The sequence below is a fragment of the Schistocerca cancellata genome, chromosome 2, assembly GCF_023864275.1.
Source record: "Schistocerca cancellata isolate TAMUIC-IGC-003103 chromosome 2, iqSchCanc2.1, whole genome shotgun sequence".
In the NCBI taxonomy this organism is placed as follows: domain Eukaryota; kingdom Metazoa; phylum Arthropoda; class Insecta; order Orthoptera; family Acrididae; genus Schistocerca; species Schistocerca cancellata.
Window position 1 is genome coordinate 648,149,738 of NC_064627.1, and position 26,664 is coordinate 648,176,401.

General features: G+C 42.5%; 1 protein-coding gene across 2 annotated transcripts in view; it reads left to right on the forward strand.

Moving 5' to 3' along the window:
- Nucleotides 1-26,664, forward strand: part of LOC126162322 (P2R1A-PPP2R2A-interacting phosphatase regulator 1) — a 60,594-nt gene that overhangs the window by 21,002 nt on the left and 12,928 nt on the right. Inside the window, exons 3-4 of one of the 2 annotated variants that reach the window (XM_049918747.1) lie at nucleotides 2,790-2,975; nucleotides 20,473-20,675. In XM_049918747.1, coding sequence (XP_049774704.1) covers nucleotides 2,790-2,975; nucleotides 20,473-20,675 — 389 coding nt within the window. Of the gene's footprint in view, nucleotides 1-2,789; nucleotides 2,976-20,469; nucleotides 20,676-26,664 lie in introns of both variants that reach the window. The other variant, XM_049918746.1, reaches the window with a different exon arrangement.

Sequence of the window (26,664 nt, forward strand, 5' to 3'; positions counted from 1 at the left end):
CGCACACTGTTCTCTTGGGGCTTTCAAGGCCGGCTGCCCCTTTTTCTTTGCAAATTTATGGCAGAGCGCACTTTTAGGGTGCGGGTGAACACTACTCTCTCCCGTACTTTCTCCCAAGAAAACGGGGTACTCCAGGGATCCGTGCTGAGTGTTGTACTGTTTGCCATCGCCATAAATCCAATTATGGATTGTCTCCTTCCTGATGTCTCGGGCTCCCTCTTTGTGGACGATTTTGCGATCTACTACAGCTCTCAACGGACCAGCCTTCTTGAACGACGTCTTCAAGGATGTCTTGATCGCCTCCACTCGTGGAGCATCGAAACCGGCTTCCGTTTCTCACCCAGTAAGACTGTTTGTGTCAATTTTTGGCGACGTAAGGAGTTTCTTCCGCCCTCCTTACATCTAGGTCCTGTCAATCTTCCGTTTTCAGACGTCGCTAAATTCTTGGGTCTTATGTTTGACAGAAAACTGTGCTGGTCCTCCCACGTTTCCTATCTTTCGGCTCGCTGTCTGCGATCGCTTAACACCCTCCGTGTCCTGAATGGTACCTCCTGGGGAGCGGACCGAGTGGTCCTTCTCCGCCTCTATCGCGCCTTAGTGCGCTCGAAATTGGATTATGGAAGCATAGTCTACTCCTCTGCTTGGCCGTCTATTCTTCGGCGTCTCGACTCTATCCACTACCGTGGATTACGTTTAGTGTCTGGAGCTTTTTACACTAGCCCTGTGGAAAGCCTTTATGCTGAGACTGCTGAACCTCCGCTGTCCAATCGGCGAGCAGTCCTCCTGAGTCGTTATGCTAGCCATCTGTCTTCCATGCCTGCTAATCCAGCCCATGACCTTTTTTTCGACGCCTCCTTTGATGTAGGGTATGCAGGCCGCTCCTCCTCCCTACTACCCCCGGGAGTCCGCTTCCGTCAACTGCTCCATTCTCTTTCCTTCCGCTTTCCTAAAACCTTCTTGACAACTTGGGGTACAGCACCGCCTTGGCTCCGTCCCCGGATCTGCCTGCTCCGTGACCTTTGTCAATTTCCCAAGGATGGTACCCCTACACTTGGTTATCGTCGGGCATTTGCTGCTCTATGTGCACAAATGACGGACGCCACATTTATTTACACCGACGGCTCGAAAACATCGTTAGGTGTAGGGAGTGCCTATATTGTTGGCGACACCCCAAATCACTTTCGGCTTCCCGACCAGTGTTCGGTTTATACTGCGGAGCTTTACGCTGTTCTCCAGGATGTCCTCTACATCCGCCGCCATCAGCGGATACAGTACGTTACCTGCTCAGATTCTCTCAGCTCTCTCCTCAGTCTCCAAGCTCTTTACCCTGTGCACCCTCTGGTCCACCGGATTCAGGACTGTCTGCGCTTGCTCCACCTGGGGGGCGTCTCGGTGGCGTTCCTCTGGCTCCCGGGACACGCTGGTATCTGTGGGAATGAGGCGGCCGATATAGCGGCCAAGGCTGCAGTCTCTCTTCCTCGGCCAGCTATTCAGTCGCTTCCCTTCACCGATCTACGGAGCGGTTTATGTCGCAAAGTTGCTCATTTATGGCATGCGCATTGGTCAACACTTTCCCGTAATAAATTGCGGGAAGTGAAAGCCCTTCCTTACGCTTGGACCTCTTCCTCCCGAACGCGTCGTCGGGAGGAGGTAATTTTAGCTAGACTCCGGATAGGGCACTGTCTTTTTAGCCATCGACATCTTTTAAGCGGCGATCCTCCCCCACTCTGTCCCCACTGCTTTCAGCTGTGGACGGTAAGACACCTTTTAATTGAATGCCCCTATTTTAATCCGTTACGCTCCCGTCTACAGCTATCGCCTGATCTATCGTCGATTTTAGCAGATGACACGCGCTCAGCCGACCGCGTTTTCCAGTTTATTAGTGACAGTGAAATGACGTCAGTCATTTGAAGCTTTTTTTGGGGACAACCACCCCCTTTCTGTAGTGGATTTTTAAGCATTCCTTCTATTTTTAGTTTCTCCAATTTTATGACTTTGTTCCCATTGCTGCTGGTTTTCAATTTCGGTTTTTTACTGTCTTAAGTCACGGGCTGGGCACTAATGACCATAGAAGTTTTGCGCCCTAAAGCAAAAAAACAAAAAAAAAAAAAACAAAAAAACATTAGGGGGACATTCATGTCTACATAGTGTGCCTTACAGATCTGTTTCATGGTTACAGTATCAGTATTGCCAGATGTTGCAGAAATGTAAGTAGTTTTTTCCTAAGGAAATTTATGTATGTGCAGAAACTAGTGGTTGAATTTTTCTTAGAGAAGGGAATAAATAATACAGTGCTTATGTGGAACCTCATATTTACATTATATAAGTTACGACTGATACAGTAAGTCATTAGTGAATACTTCTTATTGGATGGAATAGTGTTTTTTATGCTGTAAATTGTATAAAAATCAAGTAAAGAAATTGCTGATATTAACTTTTTCTAACTGCTGTAGAAAAATGCATCAAAAATTGTAAACCTCAACAAAAACCTCAGAGAAATCTGTAAATAATTTACTTCATTTTTGCAGAATGGAAAGTGTTCAGTCATCATTATACAGGAACTCAACAGTATGAGTAAAACACACTGCTTTTGCAAATAGTTAAATGATTTTTAAATGAATAGGCAAAATTTAACCCTATCCAATTTTCATGGATAACTTGAAAGTAGAGATGCAAAACCATGTTCATTGAATTAAGTGGTGTATAATTTCATGTCAGTATCTCTGAAAATATTGTGTGCCAACAGAACTTGAATGGACAACTACTACTAATTGTTTATTGAATTGCAGAGCGGCGCCTTACAAGGTCCTCGCTTGACTCCACGTGTCAGCCAGTTACGACAAGAAGAATGTCTTGACCGTGAGGCAGCCCATGAGCGTGAAATACATTCAGCAATGCAGATGTCACAGTCATGGGAAGATCTCACACTTGTTCCCGGATCCCCATCGTCGTCAACATCATCATCAATGTGTAAGGTATGGCTCGAGAGGTTTCAAATCTTCTTTGTTCCACCCTTCTCCTCAAAATTAATAGCAGATTACCCGTTTTGTTTGGTAAACAGGAAAATGAAAGATGTTAGGACTTAAAGGAAAGAAAAGTACTGTTCACTGTATTATTTGAACTATAACAGGATACCTTGCAGCACACTGAATTCACGTTAGTGAGCATGACAGTTCAAATCCACATCCAGACACCCAGATTTAGGTTTTCCACAATTTCCCTAAATTGCTCCAGATAAATACCAGGATACTTCCTGAGCCAATTCCCCCTCCCCATAATTTTGTAATCAGAAGTTATGCTCCATCCCTAATGACCGTGCTGTTCACAGGATGGTTCATCTTAATTTTCCTTCGATCCATTCTCATAAATTTGTTTCTCCACATCTGTAAGAATATTCATTTCTTCTGTAACCACGTTTCTGAACAGTCATATTCAAATTTGCAAGATTAGTCGCCTCTTCTCTACTTCCTGTGCTGCCATCCTCAGTGTTTTCCCATCACAGTGACCAGTGTTGTGGCTGTAACTACACACATTTAAAAAAGTTTTAAATCACCTCGGTTCTGAGAGTTGCAGCACCTGTACAGAAAATTGGAATAGAGATCAACATAGTCATCATTTCCGCCCTTTTCATTGCTCATGAAAACCACACATTGCATGTTGTACCACCATACAGCGAGACCTTCAAAGGTGGTGGTCCAGACTGCTGTACACACCATACCTCTAATACCCAGTAGCACGTCCTCTTGCATTGATGCATGAATGTATTCGTCGTGCTGTATCATTCACAAGTTCATCAAGGCACTGTTGGTCCAGAGTGTCCCACTCCTCAATGGTGATTCGGCATAGATCCCTCTGAGTGGTTGGTGCATCACGTCGTCCTTAACCGCCCTTTTCCATCCATCCTAGTTATGTTCGGTAGGGTTCATTTCTGGAGAACACGCTGGCCGCTCTAGTCGAATGATGTCCTTATCCTGAAGGAAGTCATTTACAAGATGTGTACGATGGGGGCGCGAATTGTCGTCCATGGTTGCACTATAGGTTGGAGGATGGCATTCACGTATCGTACAGCAGTTACGGCGCCTTCCATGACCACCAGTGGCGTATGTTGGCTCCACATAATGCCACCCCAAAACAGCAGGGAACCTCCACCTTGCTGCACTCGGTGGACAGTGTGTCTAAGGTGTTCAGCCTGACCGGGTTGCCTCCAAACATGTCTCCGACGATTGTCTGGTTGAACGCATATGCGACACTCATCGGTGAAGAGAACGTGATGCCAATCCGGAGTGGTCCATTTGGCATGTTGTTGGGCCCATCTGTACCGCCCAGCATGGTGTCGTGGTTGCAAAGATGGACCTCGCCATGATGTCAGGACTGAAGCTGCGCATCATGCAGCCTATTGCTCACAGTTTGAGTCATGAGACGTCCTGTAGCTGCACGAAAAGCATTATTCAACATAGTGGCGTTACTGTCAGGGTACCTCCGAGCCATAATCTGTAGGTAGCTGTGTCTCACATACATCTTCTGCAGAATAATCTCCAAGTTCACTGACTCAAAATGAGGGAGCTAGTGACTCGCCATTTAGCATCCGAAATCACAAATCATTGTAATGAACATCACTGACCTCATCGTAATGAACGTCAGTGACCATTTCTTTGGTCATCTGTTCTGACTTAATCTTTCTTCCTTGAACAAAGAACCATCAGTGGGTAGCCAAAATTCGCAAATAATAGTGAACTTCAATTGTTGTGAGGGAATGGCCTATATCCTAAATATTGTATACTGAAGTTGTCAGGAATGTTCATGCAGGTATACAAGAAGATAATCACTAAGCCATTAAGAGTTATTTAAAAAATCTCTTGACTTTATGATTATATATTTTTATGGCCTTGTTGGAGCATTTTCGTCAATCATTTGCTAGTCATGTTGTTCAGTAAGTGTATGTTTCATTCCTCCCAAATTGCCCAGTATCTTTTGATTCATTCTGGCCTTTTCTATCTTTCTTCAGCTGTCAGAACCCTTTTACTGTGTTTATTTTTGCTTTATATCTTATTTCCACGTTCTTAAAATTTTCTGTTTTGTTTTGCAAATCATCCAGGCTTATTTCTGGTTCTTCCATATCCTCTCTGATTTCTTTGATTCATCCTACTTGTTTCAAATTCCAGAGTTTCTCCATTTTTTTTTCTTGTTAATCTAGTTTAAGGTGTCCTCTTGATGTAGCCAAAGAAAGAATTAATCTTACTATGTTTCGTAGCTATAATAGGCTCCATCCCCCTTTGCAGCATTTAATTTGGCACTATCTTCAATTGTCCTCCTTTTTTATATTTTTTATTTATGCATATTCTAGCTATTCTTATCTGTACTTCTAGGCTTTTGTTGATTGTGTTTTTCTAAGTGACTTTAAAAAGATTTTCACATGCGTGTTATCTCTGGCTGAACCATTGTCTTGTGTTTTTAATTTTTTTTTTTTTTTTTTTGATTGGTAGACATTTTTTATTGTATGTGGACCATGTTAGTTTTCGAGCCTTTATCATTTTATTAGTTTTTTTTTTCCTTGCAAGACATATTTTCTGTAAAAATTGTATAGTTTCTCCTAGGCATTTAAATTGTTTAACTACTTTTATTTTTTGTTGCTTACTGTTACGTTGTTTACTTCTAGTGGGTCTGCTACAGTCATCCCAGTGTTTTCGGATGATACCTGTAGTTCTGTTTTTTTTTTTTTTTTTTTTTTCTTATTATTTGATTTCTGGCTTCCTCTATGTTATTAGGTAGTAACACTGGTTGTCTGAAAATCCTTAGTAGCCTGAAAATCCTTAGTAAGTTTAATCTTTTGTGGTTCCAATTTTATAACTGCACATTGACATATCAAAAACTAATCTTATCTGTGTGAATGCTACCTGGATCCAGTGTGGTTTAACAACACATTATGGCTGCCTGTCTTTTACGAAAGTCTCGTGTGTCTACACAGATCCAATACTTTCCGCAATCTGATGGCGGACAATTGTCCGCATTTGTCCACATCCCTTTCTTCAGCATAAAAGTCATATTCATCAGAGAGGCAGGTAGTGAAATCAAGTTCCATGTAACCACCGTTCATTGTAAAATTTTTACACATTTTGTCTCTCTGCACTGTGGGAGTCTGGTTATATATATATATATAAAGAACGTTGTGGACCAGCCCTTCTATGAGATAACTGATCTACATCTACATCTACATTTATACTCCGCGAGCCACCCAACGGTGTGTGGCGGAGGGCACTTTACGTGCCACTGTCATTATCTCCCTTTCCTGTTCCAGTCGCGTATGGTTCGCGGGAAGAACGACTGTCTGAAAGCCTCTGTGCGCGCTCTAATCTCTCTAATTTTACATTCGTGATCTCCTCGGGAGGTATAAGTAGGGGGAAGCAATATATTCGATACCTCATCCAGAAACGCACCCTCTCGAAACCTGGCGAGCAAGCTACACCGCGATGCAGAGCGCCTCTCTTGCAGAGTCTGCCACTTGAGTTTGTTAAACATCTCCGTAACGCTATCACGGTTACCAAATAACCCTGTGACGAAACGCGCCGCTCTTCTTTGGATCTTCTCTATCTCCTCCGTCAACCCGATCTGGTACGGATCCCACACTGATGAGCAATACTCAAGTATAGGTCGAACGAGTGTTTTGTAAGCCACCTCCTTTGTTGATGGACTACATTTTCTAAGGACTCTCCCAATGAATCTCAACCTGGTACCCGCCTTACCAACAATTAATTTTATATGATCATTCCACTTCAAATCGTTCCGCACGCATACTCCCAGATATTTTACAGAAGTAACTGCTACCAGTGTTTGTTCCGCTATCATATAATCATACAATAAAGGATCCTTCTTTCTATGTATTCGCAATACATTACATTTGTCTATGTTAAGGGTCAGTTGCCACTCCCTGCACCAAGTGCCTATCCGCTGCAGATCTTCCTGCATTTCGCTACAATTTTCTAATGCTGCAACTTCTCTGTATACTACAGCATCATCCGCGAAAAGCCGCATGGAACTTCCGACACTATCTACTAGGTCATTTATATATATTGTGAAAAGCAATGGTCCCATAACACTCCCCTGTGGCACGCCAGAGGTTACTTTAACGTCTGTAGATGTCTCTCCATTGAGAACAACATGCTGTGTTCTGTTTGCTAAAAACTCTTCAATCCAGCCACACAGCTGGTCTGATATTCCGTAGGCTCTTACTTTGTTTATCAGACGACAGTGCGGAACTGTATCGAACGCCTTCCGGAAGTCAAGGAAAATGGCATCTACCTGGGAGCCTGTATCTAATATTTTCTGGGTTTCATGAACAAATAATGCGAGTTGGGTTTCACACGATCGCTGTTTCCGGAATCCATGTTGATTCCTACATAGTAGATTCTGAGTTTCCAAAAACGACATGATACTCGAGCAAAAGACATGTTCTAAAATTCTACAACAGATCGACGTCAGAGAGATAGGTCTATAGTTTTGCGCATCTGCTCGACGACCCTTCTTGAAGACTGGGACTACCTGTGCTCTTTTCCAATCATTTGGAACCTTCTGTTCCTCTAGAGACTTGCGGTACACGGCTGTTAGAAGGGGGGCAAGTTCTTTCGCGTACTCTGTGTAGAATCGAATTGGTATCCCGTCAGGTCCAGTGGACTTTCCTCTGTTGAGTGATTCCAGTTGCTTTTCTATTCCTTGGACACTTATTTCAATGTCAGCCATTTTTTCGTTGGTGCGAGGATTTAGAGAAGGAACTGCAGTGCGGTCTTCCTCTGTGAAACAGCTTTGGAAAAAGGTGTTTAGTATGGATGGTATATCTAGTGAACCTGCTAACCTGTTGTTTTTACAAGGCATCTTGCACATTCCTTGCCACCTGTGCTCAGAAATTGTCTTGTAGAAATATGAGATGTGACATTGCCTGTTGAAGCTCTACCCAGATTTTAAAATCCCTTACTAGAGTAGTTGCTCTTCATATTTTCCTCATTATGTGGAAATCAGTATTGTATCTTGTATCAATATTTTGCCTCTCAGCATGTCAGCATGGCCACTGCAGTTCACAACATTTGTTGTTTTTGGGCAACAGGAGCCAAAAAATGGCACGCATGCCATCAGTCCGATCTGCAGCAATGTTGAATAAGCAAGACAGATAGATCGATACTTATTTTAGAGTTCCAGTGTTGGGCCAAGTCGATGAACAAAGCTTTACGTTGCTTCATTGCAGTGCTGTGGCGATGGTGGTGATTCTGATGATGATTATGATAATGGTGATGGTGATTATGATGATTGTGGTGGTGGTGGTGGTGGTGGTGGTGACGACAATGACGATCGTTATGTTCTATTGGTCACTTTCTGTGATCCAGTACGCCTCACCATTGTCCAAGTCTGGTTCCATTCCATCCCGATTTTGTGGAAATTGGTGGAGATCATAATTTATCTACACAGCTCTGGACTGAGTGTATTACTGTAGGTCGCAAGTTTTGTCAAGAGAATGTTTAATACTTGGCTGCAGCACTATGTAGGTCCTGTACCTTTCTAACATATACTGAAAACTTTTGAAGCTTAAAAATGTAAAAACCATTTATATAAAAGTAAACTTACATGGCAGTGAATAGAAAGTTACAAAGTATAAAGTCTGCGCTGTGTTTATGAAACTCTGTGAGGAGGAGGAGGGGGAGAAGGAGTTGTTCAGAAGCATAGATTATGAGACACGCACACACACGTTCTATATTATGGCGGCCACCATCACCACCGTATCTTTTTGGGAGTTCCAATACTTTTTTTCCATGTTGTACATATTTGATTGCTTTTCATTGACATGTTCCTCCCATTTAACTATTCATTATTACATCATTTATTGGTTCAACTTTTAATTCTCACCTAATAGCTACATTTTTTATTTATCTAATTTTATAAATCCTTTCACAGCTCTTAGAAATCCCATTGCATATGATTGAACCGACCATGGGGCTCACAGCTCTTTCGCAGGGTGGTGCGCATGGGGCCCCAAGCTATTGCAGCTTTCTTCTCTCTCATGCTACATTTCCTTCCTCATATCCACTCTCCTTCCCATCCTAGCTTCTTCTCCCCCTTCACCCCCTCCCCCCCCTTTGTACTTCATGTTTCCCTTTATGACAGTCCCACTAATCCCTCAGTTCTGCTATTTCTTTTCTGTTGTGTGTGTCTCGTGTTTCCACTTTCTTTCCTTTTTTCAGCTTTTTCTGGTTCCCCTTGGGGTTTGACTTCCCTTTCTAAATTGTTTCCATAGTGTTAGCCATTTGAGGAAGAACACGGGCTGTTACATACTTGTCTGACTGAGCCCCCTGACAACACAAGGATTGCACTTCTGGTACCTGATCTGTCACCATCTCGTGGATTTCTTGGAGTGGTCGCTCATCTTTTTGGAGCATCGGAACTTCCATCAATGACCACTGTGCCAGGCAGCCCTTGCCGCAGCTGGGTGGTGCCAACACGGTGAGCCCCTGATCAGATCTGAGTGGTATCAAGCAGATGCCCTGCACATGAAATGTGCTAAGCTGACACTTCTGGCCACTCTCCCGCAGTTGTCTCAAGGAATGGTTCTCTCTCTGCTCCTACTTCTGATTCCTTGGCCTTCACCTCCCTAGACACCACTTGGGAGGAGGTCCAGACCCAATGGTTTGAATGAAATCCTTTTCTTGTTACTTTGTTTGTTACAGGACAGACAGACTTTTGTCACTTCCAAACCTTTCCTTTTTGTTGAATATAACAGACAAGTTTGGTGAAATTGACTCGCTTAGTAACATGTGATCTGGTTCTGTACTGATTAACACTATTCTGCCAGTCAGTTGGCTTCCCTGTGTGCTTGCGAGTGGCAGACATTCTTGTGAGATGTCCTTGGGAGCATTACTCCACATCAGTACTTAAATATGACCCAGCGCATTTTCTTCCACATGGGCCTCAGCCTTCAATCTGACGAGGAACTTGGGACTGATCTGGCATGGCACAGTGTTAATTTCATCTGGCAAGACGAGAGAGGTCCAAAGGACAATCATGTTGATACTGGTGCTACATCCCGGCTTTTGAGTGGGATACTGTTCCAGAGAACATCACAGTTATGGTTTATCATTGCAATGTTAAGCCTTGTATCCCACCTCTCATGCACTGTTTCCAGTTTCTCCGTTTCGGTCATACGTCTCTGTGACGTAAGGCAAATCATATTTGTGGTGTCTGCAGCTCCCCTCTCCATCTGGGGAGTCCTTGCACCTTACCACCCAAGTGCATGAACTATTCTTGCCCACATTCTCCTCGCTCATCAGATAGCCTGATCTATAAAAAGGAAAGGATGATTCAGGAATTCAAAATTCTTGACTATCTACCCTACTGTCTATCTTTACTTCTGTTGCATCCTTTCCCCCTCCTCCTCCTCCTCCTCCTCCCCCCCCTCCCTTACCTCCAGTTCCCATTCCTCCACCCCCCCACCCCCACCCCATCGGAAACAATTTCTTCTCCTCAAGTGTCTTCTATGGCATCTACCAGCATTGAGGATCCTGCTAGGAGCCTCTCTCCCTAGAATCTCCAGGACAAGAAGCCTGTTACTTCAATACAAGCATGACCTACACTCTGTGGGCTTCAAGGCTGTGCATTCTCTTTCGGATTCTGATGTTGCTGGGACTTGCTGTCTTTCCAACCAAATTTCCTCTTGACTTCCTAAGGAGAAGAAGAAGATATGTAAGTCCTAGTATGAGAAAATCTGTGACATCCCTACGGGTGTCACTCCTCACTTTCAATCAAGGTGTGATCTTACATTCGTGGATGGCAATCCGTCCTTTTCAGTGATCGATACTGACTCAGCACAATGACTGATTCTGGTCTGTTTGACACCCATCCAGCCTCTTGTACTATTCTCCTCCAGTGGAACTGTAATGGTTATAATTGTCACCTTCTGGAGCTGCAGCATCTTCTTTCTCTATAGTATGAAGCTTGTGTTGTGATGGAGGGATGTCATTTTGTGAATACTCTTTTGTTGACTCTTCATGATTTCCAAGCCTTCTGCCACAACCAGGGTATGTCGCTGTGCACAGATGTTATTAGTGTTGTTAGTTCCTGGGTTCCTCCTCATAAAGCACTGGAAGCAGTGGCTGTTTGGATCCATTTAGACTATGAGGTAAAAATATGCAATTTTTATATCCTCCCAGATGGCCCTATACACTTCCGACTCTTCTTGCCCTTCTTTGGTAGCTCCCACCCCATTTCTTCCCCATGGGGATTTTAATACCAGTAACCCTCTGTGAGATGGTACTGTGACCACTGACTGGAGCAGGATTGTTGAAGACCTGCTGGCAGGTCTCCTCAACAGTGGAGCTTCCTCACACTTTAGTGTTGCACATGGCATGTTCTCAGCCATTGATCTTTCCCTCTGTAGCCCTGGAATCCTCCCATTCATTCAACGGAGAGTTCATGACAATTTTTACAGCAGTGATCATTTTCCAGTCTTTATTTTCTCCAGCATCACTCGCTTGGTCGCCCTCCTCCACTAATGTGGATTGAGATGCCTTTTATTAGGCTGCCAACCAAACCGCTTTACCTCATGAAAGCATTGGTGAGTCTGTACAGTGTTTGACTGACACCACCCTTTCGCCAGTTGTTTCGACGATTCCTTTTTCCTCGGGTTCTCCCTGATGGAAGACTGCCCCCTTAGTGGACCCTTGAAATTGCTGTGGCTATTAACGATTGCTGTTGTGCCCTGCAATGCTACAAACAGCTTCCATCTCCTGGCCTCTAAAGGGCTTCGTGCCTGGGCCCATTATCTTCTTAAACACCAGAAATGGGTTAGTTGGAAACCATGTCACTGCCATACTCCCTTTTCTCAGGAATGGGCAAATATCAGGTGCATTTTTGCTTCCTTCTGCAGGTGTCCTTGTGAATTTCCCAGAATAATGTTATTCCCAGCCTGGACTCTATTGCTAAGCATTTTAGTCGGCATTTTGCATGGGCCTCAGTGTTGGTCCACTATCTGCCTGCATTGTGTCTTCTCAAACACCATCTGTAATTACTCCCTTTACCATTTGTTCCCTGTTACCTGGAGCCTTATAATACCTCATTTGGTGGTGGGAGTTTGCCAGCATACTCGATCTCTGCCCTGACACGACTCCTGGACTGGATCAGGTGCACAACCAAATGCTTCAGCACTTATTGATGGCTAGCCTACATAATATACTTGCCCTTTTGAACTGTCTCAGAGGTGAGGAGAAATTCCCTTCCCAATGGGAGAAAGTGTTCTTATTCCAGTTTGGAAACTGGGTAAATTGCCTCTTCAGATGGGCAGTTATCGTCCGATCGGTTTAACCAATGCCCTCTGAAAGTTACTTGAATGTGTGGCGAGTTGGAGGCTGTATTGGATTCTTCAATCTTGGATCTTTTGGCTTTGACCCAGGGTAGTTTCCACCGAGGCTGCAGTACTGCAGATAATTTAGTCCACCTGGATTGTGCTATCTATCTGACTTTTGCTGGATGTCAACATCTTGTAGTAGTCTTCTACGATCTGCATAAAGCTTATGATAACACATAATGCCACCACATCCTTTCCACCTTGCACAAGTGGGCTCTCTATGACCCACTCCCATGTTTTATCTGGAACTTTCTTTCATGTTGCACTTTCAGGTAGATGTTTGCATGTCTCATAGCACCTCCCATCTGCAGATGAATGGGGTTCCGCGGGGTTCTGTTTTGACTGTCTCTCTCTTTTTCAGTGGCCTGTTGGGGCTGTGGGACCTACGGTGTCTCCCTCTTTGTATGCTGAGACATTTGCATTCATTTTTGTTTGTCCGCGATGGGCATTGCTGAATGCTGAGTGCAGGGAGTAATTCACCGAACACAATCTTGGGCTATCACTCATGGCTTCCAGTTGTCAGCTGCCAAGACCTGTTTTATGCGTTTCTGTCATCGCCGTACAGTGCATCCCCATCCAGATCTGTACCTTTATAGCCAGTCCCTCAGTGTGGTGGACTCTCATCATTTTTTGGGTCTGGTCTTTGACGCCTGGTTGACATTGCTTCACCATTTTCGTCAACTAAAGCAGACATGTGGGTACCTCCTCAGTACTCCCTGATGTCTCAGCAACACCAGCTGGGACACGGGCCACTCTACTCTGATATGGGGTCTATACAGCATTGGTCGAGTTTTATCTAGATTACGTAAGTCTTGCATACAGCTCGGTATCACCTGTGATGTTACAGATGCTGGACCTTGTGGAGACTGGGGTTCGATCATTGTGGTTTCTGTGCCACAGTGGTTGGTTACTTATGTTTTATGCATCCACTGCTCCGTAGAGCACCTGAACTACCATCTCCTCTTTCCAGATATGGAGATCCACCTTCCACAATGGCGGCTCAGGTCTGGGCTTACGATCGCCATCCATATCCAGCCTTCCCCTCTACCACATCATTCCTGGGCCTGCACGTATAAACCTCTATGATGCATACCTCGTCTAAAACTCTGTCTTGACCTGTCACAAGCTCCAAAAGATTCTGCTTATCCTGTGGTGCTCCATTGCCAATTCTTCTCCATTCTTGGCACATTTTGGGGTTCAGAAGTTGTGTATACTGATGTCTCAATGATTGGCTCCTCACCAGATGGCTGTAGTGCAGAGTTGGTAGCCATCTCTCATGTTCTTGAGCATATCCTTTCCCACACCGGTGAATCCTTCCTCATATGTAGCGGCTATTTGAGCCGTCTACAACCTCTTGACCAGTGTTACCATTCCCATCGCTTGGTCTTGACTATCCAGGATTCCCTTTTTGCCCTTAAACAGTGTGGATGCTCAGTGACCTTTGTCTGGATCCTGGGGAATGAACTTGGTGACAAGCTGGCCTAATTGGCTACCAGCAAGCTACCTTGTCAGATCGGTATTTCAGAATTGCACCTCTGATCAGTATTACACCTTGAAGTTAGGGATAAGGGTTTGGAATACGGAATTGTGTACTCTGAATTTTCCTAACAAACTATGGAAGATAAAGGAAATCATGAATTCACTGAGGGCCTCCCTGCCGGCCTCTTGCAAAGGACTCCATCATCCTTTGCCGCCTCTGTATCAGATATTTCACTGGCTCAGGATCATCTCCTCTGTCATGAGTACCCACCCTACTGTCATTGTGGTGAGTGTTTGTCAGTGTTCCACATTTTGCTTGACTTTACTTTCCCAGCTGTACTGTGGCTGACTCTTGCCTCATCTGCCCTGAACAGGCGGCAGCTGTCTGGGCTTCGTGGTACGCCCCAGCCTTCGCCCTACCCACTCTTTTGCTGTTCTTTCCCCTTGTGTGTTCTGTCTGACTTGATGTTCTTTCTCTGTTTTCCTGTGCATGTTTCTCCTGTCCATGTTGCTAGTCTTTTGTGGGTATTGTTGGGTGGGGTGTCTCAATTGCATGGCAAGTGGTGTGTGCCCCATTACACTTTCTGTCTTTGGCAGCCTCCAGCTGCTCCCTGGATGGGACACCTCACCCGCCTTTCTCCCTTTTTTTCCCCTTTTCTTCTTGCGTGTTCATTTCTCTAGGCTTTGTTGACCTTCAATAGACCCTGGGGTTTTCTTTTCCTGGGTTTTGTGCACTAGGCCCTTCTTTGGTGTGAAGTTTTGCTGACTTGCCTGTTCCAAGTAGAGGGATTGATGACCTCTTGGTTTGGCTCCTTAAACGAACCAACCAACTATATGGTTGAATCTTATTTCTCTGTCATTTGATAGTGTCCAGATCTCGCTGCTGTAGACAAGTGTAGACACTATCATAGTTTCATAAAATTTTAGTTTCTTTCCTCACCTTATTTTTGAAGACCATAACACAGTATGAACTTAAAAAAGGAATTCAGCTGCAGCAAGATTTATAGTCTTCATGATACTAGAGGTACACTGTCCAGTCATGTTAATGTGACCACCTGTCAAAGACCTGAATAACCAACTTTCGCAGTGCGAACAACTGCGAGATATGTAGGAAGATTGTCAGTGAGGTGCTCGAAGGTACCAACAGTGATGTGGAGCCATTCCAAGTCCTTGTCTGTAGCCTGCACTCGGTTTCTTGCTTGAGAATCCATGGCACATACAGCTCAATTGATGTGGTCTCACAGATTTTTGATTAGATTTAAATCCAGAAGTTTGTTGGCTAGGGGAATATAGTAAACTGATCCTGGCCCTCTTTGAGCAATGCACATACACTGCGAGCTGTGTCACAAGTTGCATTGTCTTGCTAGTGGATGCCATCGTACAGAGGAAACACACTGCATGTAGGGGTGGACATAGTCCCCAGGGATAGATGCGTACTTATGTTGATCCATAGTGCCTTCCAGAATGATAATCACCCAGCGAATGCAACAAAAACTTTCCCCAGTCCATAATGCTCCCTTCTCTGCCATGGACTCTTCAGATGATCATTGCAGGCGGTTTGCTTTCAGATGTTTCGTGCCATACACACCAATGTCCATCTATCATTTGAAAATGCCACCTGTCGCTACTCAGTGGAGGTCCAGCTTCAGTATTGGTGTGAAAATTGGTTGGTGATAAACAGCAGACAGCATGGGTGAATGGACCAGGTGCCTGCTCTGGTGGTCCATATACAGCAGTGTTCACTGAACAGTCATTGAGGAGGCACTGTTGGTAGCCCTTGGTTGATTTGGGTGGTCAATTGCATAATAGTTACAAGTCTATTTGCCCATACACATCTCTGCAGCTGTCGTTCGTCCCTGTTTTCTATGGCCCATGGTGCACCACACTTGCCTTTGCACTGGTTTTGGATAGCACCATTTTGCAGTGCACAGTACTCATTAACCATGGTGGTAACCTTTTGCATGCATATAACTAACTATCCACCATTACAGTGCAGTTATTGTTAAAAGAAGAAGAAATAGTAGTTCTCATGACCAACCAGGAAATGCCACTATGTATTTTTCTTTATTTGAGGGGATCTTTTATTGTCTTGATCACAAACTACTATTAGAAGAAAAGTTCAACACTGTGATGGCAGGGGGACATTAAATATTCTGCTGAAGTGACATTTCATGAACAAGAAACAGAAAATAATTTTTGAAACTATATAATGCAATTCAGTACTAACTATTGCTGAAGATTTATGCTAATTACCTGTCCACTACCAGGAGCATAGGGTATAAATCTCCTAGGTCTGCAAATGACTACACATAAAGTGCCTGAAACAGTGTCAACCATAAACACCAGTAACTTCCTTTCCTACAAAAAATCCTCAACAGGTCTACTGCTAACTCTCTCAGCAAACCTAAACAAGACCATCTCCATCCAGTTTCACAATTACCATGAAGGTCCAAAGCATATTCTGTAACCAGCTATTACAAGGAGTAGCTATAAGTTCATGGGTCTTCACTTAGAGTACAAACCATTCTAGGAACATCACATACTTCATATTGTGTAGAGATTGCGCTTGGCTGCTTCTGAATTAAGAACCATTTCTCACATATTTGACGAGGTCACACATGCAGCCACTTGGGCCTGCTCTTTCCATTATTCCTTCTGGAAGTAGTCTTTTTCACAAAGTATTCAATCCCTTAGGAAAGAGTGATTTGAATAATTTATTGTGTAAATCCAAGAAGCTGTATCCACAAATTGTTAAGGCCGTTTGGAATGCCTACCACTGTTTCACAGTACATACTTTCCCTAATGTGCATTGTTATAAGAAAACCCCAGAGTATTGTAGAACTTCACACAGAAGACAAGACATAAGAATGACATGGTACAAAGAAGTGCCAAGTACATTTCATGCCTAAATTTTCATCTACTTCCCACTGAACTTAAATGTTGAAGAAACAGAGTTCCCTATTTAAAACAAAACTACAATATTTCAACTGACTTGACTGGGGTTTTTGGTGAAACTTTGTAATTATTGTACAAGAAACACATTTTCTTTTCTATTTTATTCAAGTTTTCTGCTGTGTTATGATACAAAGTATCTACAGCTACCAAAGAAATAAAATGTTAGTTCAGAATTTGTGATCTGTGTATTATCTGGTTTCCAGGTGCCGGCAGATTCATGGTGCTTGCATCATCCGCCATATCATTGTTGAGCAAAAAGTTTCAGTTCTTTAATACAAGTCTCATTAAGTATCTAATTGATTTCTGACACATTCTTAAATATTTCTAATTTTAATCATACTGAGTGAGATCATTACTGTATGATTCTAGTTAATACCTGTAAAATGTATTAAAAATTAAAAGAATCTGCAGCCTGAGGTCTATGCACTGAGAAGGAAAGTGAGTGATGAAGTTATACTCATTCACGAGCAGACTATGCAAAAATTGTTGCAACTCAATTATGTTAAGCATGCCCAGACACGGAAAGCTCTCTTTAAACTTCTGATTTTAATGGACCTTATGTGGAAACTGAAGCTACTTCTATTGGCACGTGAATACTTTTGCCTCCTCACAACTCTCCAAAGTCCACAAACTCAACCTCATAGCTCTCTGAACTGGTCGTCCCATTGTGGCTGGGTGCAATGCTCCAACAGAACAAATCCCTGCCATTGTTGATGAATGCCTCCAAACTATTGTCCGTAATCTTTTGCATTCAAGATACTGCTCACTTCCTTCACCACCTCTCCATTGTTCCTGTCCCATTATCACTTGCCTCCTTGTTGGTCACTGGACTGTGACATCCTTGTACACCAACATCCCCCATGCCCATTGCCTTGCACCCATGGAACACAACCTTTCCCAACATTGTCCTGATACCAGACCCATCACTGCATTCCTAATCCTCGTAGCCAACCACATCCCGATGCACAATTATTTCACTTTTGAAGGCCAAATGTACAAACAAATCTGTCATACTGCCATGGGTACTCGCTTGGCACCATCCTATGCCAACTTATTGATGGACCACCTGGAGGAATCCTTCCTATCCAGTCAACAACTGAAACCTCTTGCATGGCTCAGGCTCATTGATGATATTTTGAAGGATAACATTTGCTGTTTCCTCTGTAACTTCAGCACTTATTCCCAAATCTGTTTCATCTGGTCCTTCACAAATCATTGAGCCAACTTCCTGGATGTCAATCTCCATGTCTCAGATGGCTCCATAAATATGCCTGTCCCATCAGGTACGCCAAACACCAGCAGTACCTCCATTTTGACTGCCGTCACCTAATCCTTGTCAGAAAGTCTCTTCCTTACAGCCTCACCATCTGTGGACACATCTGCAGTGGAACGCAGGATTTCTCAAAATACACAGATAACCGTACCAGAGCCTTTACTGACAGACAATATCCTATTCAGCTCATCCATAAATAAGTCTCCTGTGCCATCTGCTCCTCTGACGCCAGTAAACCTGTTAACCGGCCACTGACCAACACTCCTTTGATCACAGAGTGTCACTCTGGCCTTGAAAAGCTCATCCACATCCTCCACCAGGGTTTCAACTGCCTCAAGTTATGCCCTGGGATGAAGGATATTCTACCCAAAATCCTACTTACATCCCCCAAAGTAGTGTTCTACCACCAAAGCAACCTACAGAATATCCTTGCCCATCCTTATACCAATCCTACTCCTAATCCTACATCCTATGGGTTGTTCTCTTGTGGTTGGCCCAGGTGCAATACCTGTCCCATACTCCCACCCACCATGTCCTACCACAGTCCAGTCAAAGGCATTTCATACCCAATAAAATGAAGGGTCCCATGTGAAAGCAGCCATGTTATATATCAGCTAAGCTGAAATTATTGTACAGCATTCTATGTGGGCATGACAAGTAACCAACTGCCTCCTCGCATGAATGGCCACTGCCAAACTGTGGTGAAGTGCAAACTTGACCATCCTGCTGCTGAACATGCAGCACCCCACTTCACAAATGTCTTCAACAGCTGCATCAATATGCAGGCGATTTGGATACTCCCTTCCAGTGTAAGTTTCTCTGAACTATGGAGATGGAAATTCACTCTCTAACACATCTTGTGCTCTCACAATTCCCCTGTCTTAAACCTCTGTGACCTGTTCCCATTGGCTCACCTTGCTTTTTCCCTTCTCTCTTCTGTCAATACCACTCCTTCTCAGTCCAGTAATGCACTATCTTCCCCCACCACTCCTCCTCCTCCTCCTCCTCCTCCTCCTCCCCCATGCAGGCATATTCTCCCTCACCTTCTCTCCCTTCCTCTCCCCCCCCCCCCCCCCCCGTTTCCCCTCTTTTCAACCCGTCTCCCTTCTCTCTCTTCTGCCTCTTCATCTTTGCCTCCCTCCTTTTTCTCCCTCCCCTTTTTCTACCTTCAGTTTCTTCCCTCTTCCTACATCTCTTTTGTTGTACCCTCTGTATTTTTTTCACCTTGTTGTGAGCCCACAAAGTCACCTGTCTAAAGACCTGCATCTTTCCCACTGCCTCCTCTTGCATTCTTCCCTATCCCCTCCCCACCTCCATCAGCCATCAGCTGAGGCAGCTGCTTTCAGCAGTCAAGTATCAATATTTAAATTTGTTGTGACCACAGGAGTGTGTGTTTGGGTGTCCGTCTTGTTGTGTGTTGGTATGTGTGTACCATTGCTGGAAAAAGAGCTAGTGCTCGAAAGCTAGTGCGACTGCTGTGCTCCATGCAGCGATCCACTTTAGGTGAATTGTTGCCTTACCCTTATTTTATGTGTTGCTCAAAATACTTGCAAAACTATTCTAAAGGATTTAGATTGGTTGTCAAGGAGTTTTGGGAACCATTTCTATTGAGACAAACAACCTCTTAAAAAGTAATAAACTGATGGCGTACTAAATTGTAGTAAAATAGCATGTCACTCTAAACCTCAATATGTCTGTTGTAACTTCCAAAAACCTACTGAATATTGTGATGATTAATGTTACGAAAGGATGAAGGAGTTTGCAGTAACCAGAATGTTATGAAATGGTTAATTTCCAGTGTTATATTTGTGTTCATATTGATGGTTCCTCGTGAACATATGAAGTCTAGTTTTATAATCTTGAGATGAGACATTGTACCTCATCTGTCAGTAATAATGCTTGATTAGCCACTCTTCTCTAGCCTCATTTTCCATTGAAGCTTTTATATTTAACCTGTTAGTTCTGGAATTAGAATCTAGACTTTTAGGTCCTTTCCTTCTTCTGGATCTGGTATGATGAATCTCCCATTACCTCTAGCACTTCAAAATCTCACTATCCTTTTTAATTTTTTAATACCTGTTTACCTTCTTCTCTCCGTGACAGAACCATTAAAAGCTTTAAAACCAAGAGGTTCAACTGGATTTTCTAATTTGTGTGCTTGACAATTCAGCTTCAGATATTCCTGTTTTGACTGTTTGTTAATAGGAACTCTTGTCTCAAATATTGTTGATTTTCAGTTCCCAGCATTCATCTTGATTTGAAATTATTTACTGCCTGCATTCCTTCTTGGTTTTCCTAACAAATGTGTACCGGCGGTATAGGCTAAAAAAGTTACATCTATAAAATGTAATGAAAATGTAACTGTATCTTTATTATTTTACAGCAGCAGGAGCAGAATGAAGCAAATCGACGTATGTTGCAACGTTACATTGATCATCCCTTGCAACTGTCACTTCCAAATACTGGAGGACCACCTGTGTGTTCATCACCATCACCAACAAGACAAGGTCTTGGAAGACAATGCTTTTCACCAGGCTTTTTCAAGAACAGCTTATCACCAAGCCCTACAAGAAAGGCCTTTGCCACCAGGTATGTTAAAGAGTTCCAAATGCTGCATTATTAAACTTTTTAGCTCAGTGTAATGGTATTTGTGATGCAGACACCACTATTAGCTAGGAAGGTCACTTCTGCCCCAGAACAGTGTGTGCAGGAGCTGTGGGTTGTATTCTATCAGTGCCATAGCGAGTGCAGAGTCAGAAGATCTCATTCAGTATAAACATTCTTTATTCATCATGACTTCTGTACAAGAGGTCATAGTCAGCATTTTGATTGCTTGTTTGGTCATCTAGGCAGTGGAGTGCTACCTCATTATGACTCCTTGGTGTTCATGGCCCTTCACCAGCAGATGTGTATGTTAGACAGTTGGCTGCTGCCTCAGCAGAAGGGGAGCAGCTGTGCTGACACAAGGGAGGCATCACCCGACAAGCTTACAATGTGCACCTTTGAGCAGCAAGACAAGCACACGGACATCTTGCACTGAATCCAGGAACCTTGGAGTCACCCAGAGTTCTGAATGAAGTCATCCTAGATATGGCCTCTACTCAGTGGCAGTGGCTCAAAACCTGGAACAATCAGGTCTAGTGGTGGCTCATAGACCAGTGGCTACCTGATGATGCTGCTTAGCAAGGTTGAAGCTGCTTGACCTGACAATGGACTGATGGGTAGTGTGGAGACTGTTACAGCAGGGGCTGTAGTTGGAAGTCAATGAACCAGTCAAAGTAAAAGTACAAATGCCACTAATGGCTGGGTAGGTGAGCAGTTGTAGTTGCTCTGACTAGCTGTGTTGTAACAGGAGCCCGCCTGTCATGTAAGTGGCTACGGAAGTGCAACATTGTCTGTGGCGTGTGAAATCCAGCCTACCACTATGGCAGACTGCTGTATTGCAGAATGCTACATCAGCAGTAGTCTGGCACCCATTGACAGGATTTCATAGACGGATCGCCGACACGCCTCTCAGTGGGTTGTGAAGTTTGGTCTGTGGTTGTTACTGCTACAACAGTTATGTACTGTCAACACGTTACCTGCTGTATATGAGATTTGGTGTGTACATTTGCATTTTTCTATATACCTTCCCCTCGCCATCCTTTCCCCATCCCCAATTAGCCTAGCGATATCACTTATATTTGATTATTTTTCTCTACCAAAAATTTAAAAAAAGACTTAACATATTCTGTTTACAGTTCTCAAATTATGTAAGCTTTCAGTTTGTGTTTGGGTTTCTTTCTTTTATTCCCAATTCCTTATGCCAAATGGAAAATATGTCTTGCTTCTGATGTATCTGCATTGCTGTGAAGTTTGGAGATTGAAATGGAAAGTTTTAGAATTGCAGAAAATTAGCCACAACAGGCTCATTGTATTCCCAGCGAGTTACCTATAACATGCAGTCTGAGCTAAATCTTGGAGAATTTCTTAAAAATTGTTTCAAAAAATCATATATTTAATTCATATCTATCATAATCTGCTGCAGGACTTGAGCACTTGATTGTCTCACACATTTGAATGTATTATGGCCTCTGAATGTGGTAAAAAGTTCCTGAAATGTCTTAACAGAGAAGGATAGGAAGTTATGTGGCTGAATGCTGCAACACAAACTGATTGAGGAAACCACTACAGAAACGTATAGTAAAAAAGTAAACTAGTGTTAATCAACACTGGAAGAAGAGATTGAAAACTGTACTGCTGACACCAGCGGTGTGAAAGAAGTGGTTGACACATCGAATTAAAAAAAAAACTCCTGATTCAGATAGAACTCATTATTATAAATATATGTTGGAGAAAGGATAAAGGATGATACTAATATTGAAAGGAACATAAGCATATTCACTCTGTGCTAAGATGAAAACCACTGGTTTTCAGGCAATAGTTGAAAAGGATTGTTTCTTCAAAGGTAGGTCATGTATCGACACAGTTTATACTTCACAGCATATTGCAAAAAATTATAGGAATGTGATCTGTAAATATATGTAGCTGTTACAAACTCTTTAAAGATCTTTGAAAAAGTTGTCTCTCTCCAGCTATGGAATATATTGCAAGAGAGAGCAGAGGAGTGCCAAATCTTGTAATGAAGATAACCAAAAGTCTCTATATGCCAACTGCTTCATTAATATGTTGGTAATAGTCAGCACAGAGTCATTAAATATTAACTAGGTTGTTACATAAGAATATTACCTATCAGGTATTCTGTTCATTTATTATTTGGATGAATTAATCAACTCTTCATTGGTCATTAGTGAATGAAATCATCCATTTCTGTTTATATGCAATGTGAATGTCTTCCCAAGATTTTGAGGCATTAATTGCTTTATTACCATGTATGCTGATGACCCATTGCGATGCCAGTAGTGATATTGAATTAACATGTTTAAAAACATGTAAGGCACAGAGGCAGCTGTACAAGAATGGCACAAATGCAACACTTAAGCAAAATATTGTAGCTAATCAGGGCCTGATTGAGAAAAAATGCGCAGCAGAATCATCAGTATGGCTAAACAATAAAGTGACATTGAAAATGGTGACACTATCTCCCATTTAAGACTTACGATAAAGTATGTTCTTAATTCATAAACTGTAAATCATACGGTGGGGCAGAACATATTACATTGATGTGAACTTGTCGGTTGCTATGTAACAGCTAAGTGCATATTGGCTTTTTTGCCAAGTGATTCTTTCCGGATTTTGCTGAGTCCACTGCAGGAAACAATGTATCACTAGTCTTATACTTTGTTAAGTGATCAGAGTGAACTACAATCTTCTGATCTGGCAGATGTAATTCGACATTGACAGACAACATGAAATGTAATATCTGAAATGGTTCATTCCAGTGGCCCATACATTTCTTAGTTTTGCCAATACTTGGTATAATGTTGATCTGTTACAGTAGCCTTTGGACTTCCAAATACTCGTTCTAAATGATTGCCAAATTCTTTCACAAATGTCATGTCTTCAGTAGGGATCATAATAAAATAGCAAGATAAATGGTCTGTGGTAGATGAAATGTATCGCTTATTTCAGGCTGTTATGTGGAACAATTCAACAATATTGGGTGCTACAGTCTCAAAATTTGAAGAGAGATATTTGATCTTTGACCTTGTGCTCTCTTAGTGCACAGACATCTTCGACATCTTTCATTCATTGGGGATGCCAATAATGGCTCGTGATGCACACTTGCATAGTGCTTTCCCCATTTTATTTCATAAACTGTCTTGCAATAAAATGCAGTGAGGTAGCCAATTTCTTACAGTTGGGAATGGATTCTTGTGCCATTTTTAATTCCTCAATAAGAACATAATCTACTACCAGGATCTTAATTTTCACACTCAAAGCATCTGCATTATAGTTTAACCTTGCCAGGCTCATGTGTTTGATTATGTAGTTATATTCACTAAGTTTTAAAGCCCATATTAAAAATCTGCTGCTCTGATCTGTTAAATTCAAAAGCCACATGGTCTGTAATTACTGTGAACTGTCACCCATATAGGTAACACTGAAAGTAATGGGTGATAAGTTACCTTCTGTCATGCTGTAGTTTTGTTCAGCTTGATTCAGCTGATGTGATGCATAACCAGTTGGTTTTTCTTTGCCATCTTGTAATTGACTCAAAATGCAGCCAATAGGTATGTTGCCAGCATCTCACAACAAGATAAAAGGTAGCGCAATATCCGGATAAGACAAGGAAGGTGAACATGAAGGATTCCTTTCAGTTTTAAGATGGCACTCTCTGTTTGTTGTCTAGACAAAAGGAGTTTTTCTTTAGAAATTTTGTGAGTGGTTTCTTGGTGGCTGCACAGTTTTTCCACATATGATGATAGTAATTTGTTAAACTGAGAAATGATTGCAATTTTTCTCGGTGCTGGAAAATTGGTCACTGAATCCATTAACCACTGATCTGATCTTACACTTCTGCCAGAATTATTTGGACTAGATAGTGCACTTGTGGTTGTATGAAACTGCACTTTTCTAATTTGAAATTTAAATTAACATCACTAAAATGAGTTAGCATATTTCTCAGTCATTATGCATGTTCTCTCATCATACTTGGAATAATAATTATGCCATGCAGATAAACTAGAACATGATCAGCTTTAAACCCTGTAAGAATAAATCCACAAAAAACCGAAATGTAGCAGGACCATTTTGGAGGCCAAAGGGCATCCTTAGATATTCATAAGGCCCAAATGGCAAACGAAAGCAATCTTTTCCTGATATTACGGAGCTATAGAAATTTGATAGTAGCCAGAGTGCATATCTAAGGTGGCGAAAAATTTGCGTTTGCCAAGGTGATCCTTGGAAGGATCCTTCTTGAACGCTCTCATATCTACACAGATCGATAAACCATTTCTCCATTATTGATTTCCTTCAGGTCAACCACTGTAGGTGAAGCCCAGAGACTGAAAAGAGGTTGAATTAATGATACTTCTAGCAAATCTGAAATATTTTTCTCCACTATGGGCTGCAAGTGATAAGGTAAGCAACAAGGTTTCAGGACCACAGGCTTACCATCACCTGTAGGGTCCCATAGTATGTTAAGGAAGTTATTGGAAGCTGTTTCTTTTCTTCAGACAAACTTGCAAACTTGGCTAGAACAGTGTACAATACTTCCTGATCTGTCTTACACAGGTGTTAGTTTCTTTTTAATTTCCACTTTTACAGGTGACGTAACTGTTCTTTAGGGCTGTTTGTTTTCTTGGTATGCTGTTATCTAATCAGTATTTAATTCACACACTTTGGCTTGTATGGTACCTCAGGAAATTTTAACACATCTGCTTCAAAAATCATCCATGGTCAATGACAAAAATGGACTCTCTTCTGTCTTACTCTGTCAAGATAAACTGTGCTGCACATGCACCTGTTTACTATGTAAATCTTTTTCTTCTTAATGGATCCACTAAGAAAATACCTTGTCTTAACAAATCTTTCTTGACCTACAATTGCCCCTGTACCATACGATATTTTCTAGATTTTGTTTAACTTCATTGCTCTGGTACACTATTTAGTGCGTTGTCAGAACATAGTCATTCATTCTTATAGTGAGAACACTGCTAGAATGGTGGAAATTTCCCACCATTTGGAGCTCATGTGTTTAAAAGTTAACTATGCCTAGAAAATGGTGCAGAATATCATGGCCTAAAATGGCATCAGAATTGTAGTGATGCTTCCAGACCACTTCAAATGTGAACTGGTACTTCCTTCTGTCCATTTCCAGTCCCACAATTTCTGAAACTACTGATTAGGTTACCTTTTTGCCCAATCCAGTTAGTCTACAATGCAGTGATTTTAATTCACGGCCGCAAGTAGATGTAACAAACAAAACACTTACTGTGCACCTGTATCAATGATAAAGGTAGACTCTCTGCTGTAGATTTTACCCTGCAAAGTTACGTTTGCCACCTGAGTGAATCCTACCTCTCATATTGGATGCGCTTTTGGAAGGAAAGTGAGGAGCAGTGGCAGAACTGTTCGATTTTGCATTTCACATATTGCCATTCCTTTGAGCACTTTGGTAACCTGTTTCGCTAGCTGAGTGATGGCAGAGACAAGCAAATTTGCAAAAAATGCAGTGCACTGCCAGTGAATGCACATCTAGCGGGGCTTCCTCTGGTGGAAGATCATACGAATTACTGGGACTCCTCATGTAGAAACAAGTCATATGGCCTCCCTTAGTGTGCCTGGTGAAGCACTCTCACCTCAGCACCTACCTGCGGATCAGTCCTGCAAACAAATAGGTCTACACAGCAAGCTCTTGATTCACTGAGTAGTACCTCTTTTCTTTCATTACTGACCATTAATACAAATGTACAACATGACACCACTGTTATTGTGTCAGCAAAGTGCTCTAAATTTTCTCCAGAATTTTGGCATAGGGTGGAACTTTCTCTGTAGTTTTCACTGTGCTTACATCTATGGCCACTCCCTAGTCCTTCAGTGAGGACGTGAAATGCTGTGGTATTTCTGAGCCCTTCCATGGAATTTTCATAACCGCATGCCTCTCCTTGCAACTTAAGGTTAGCAACTCCTCTCA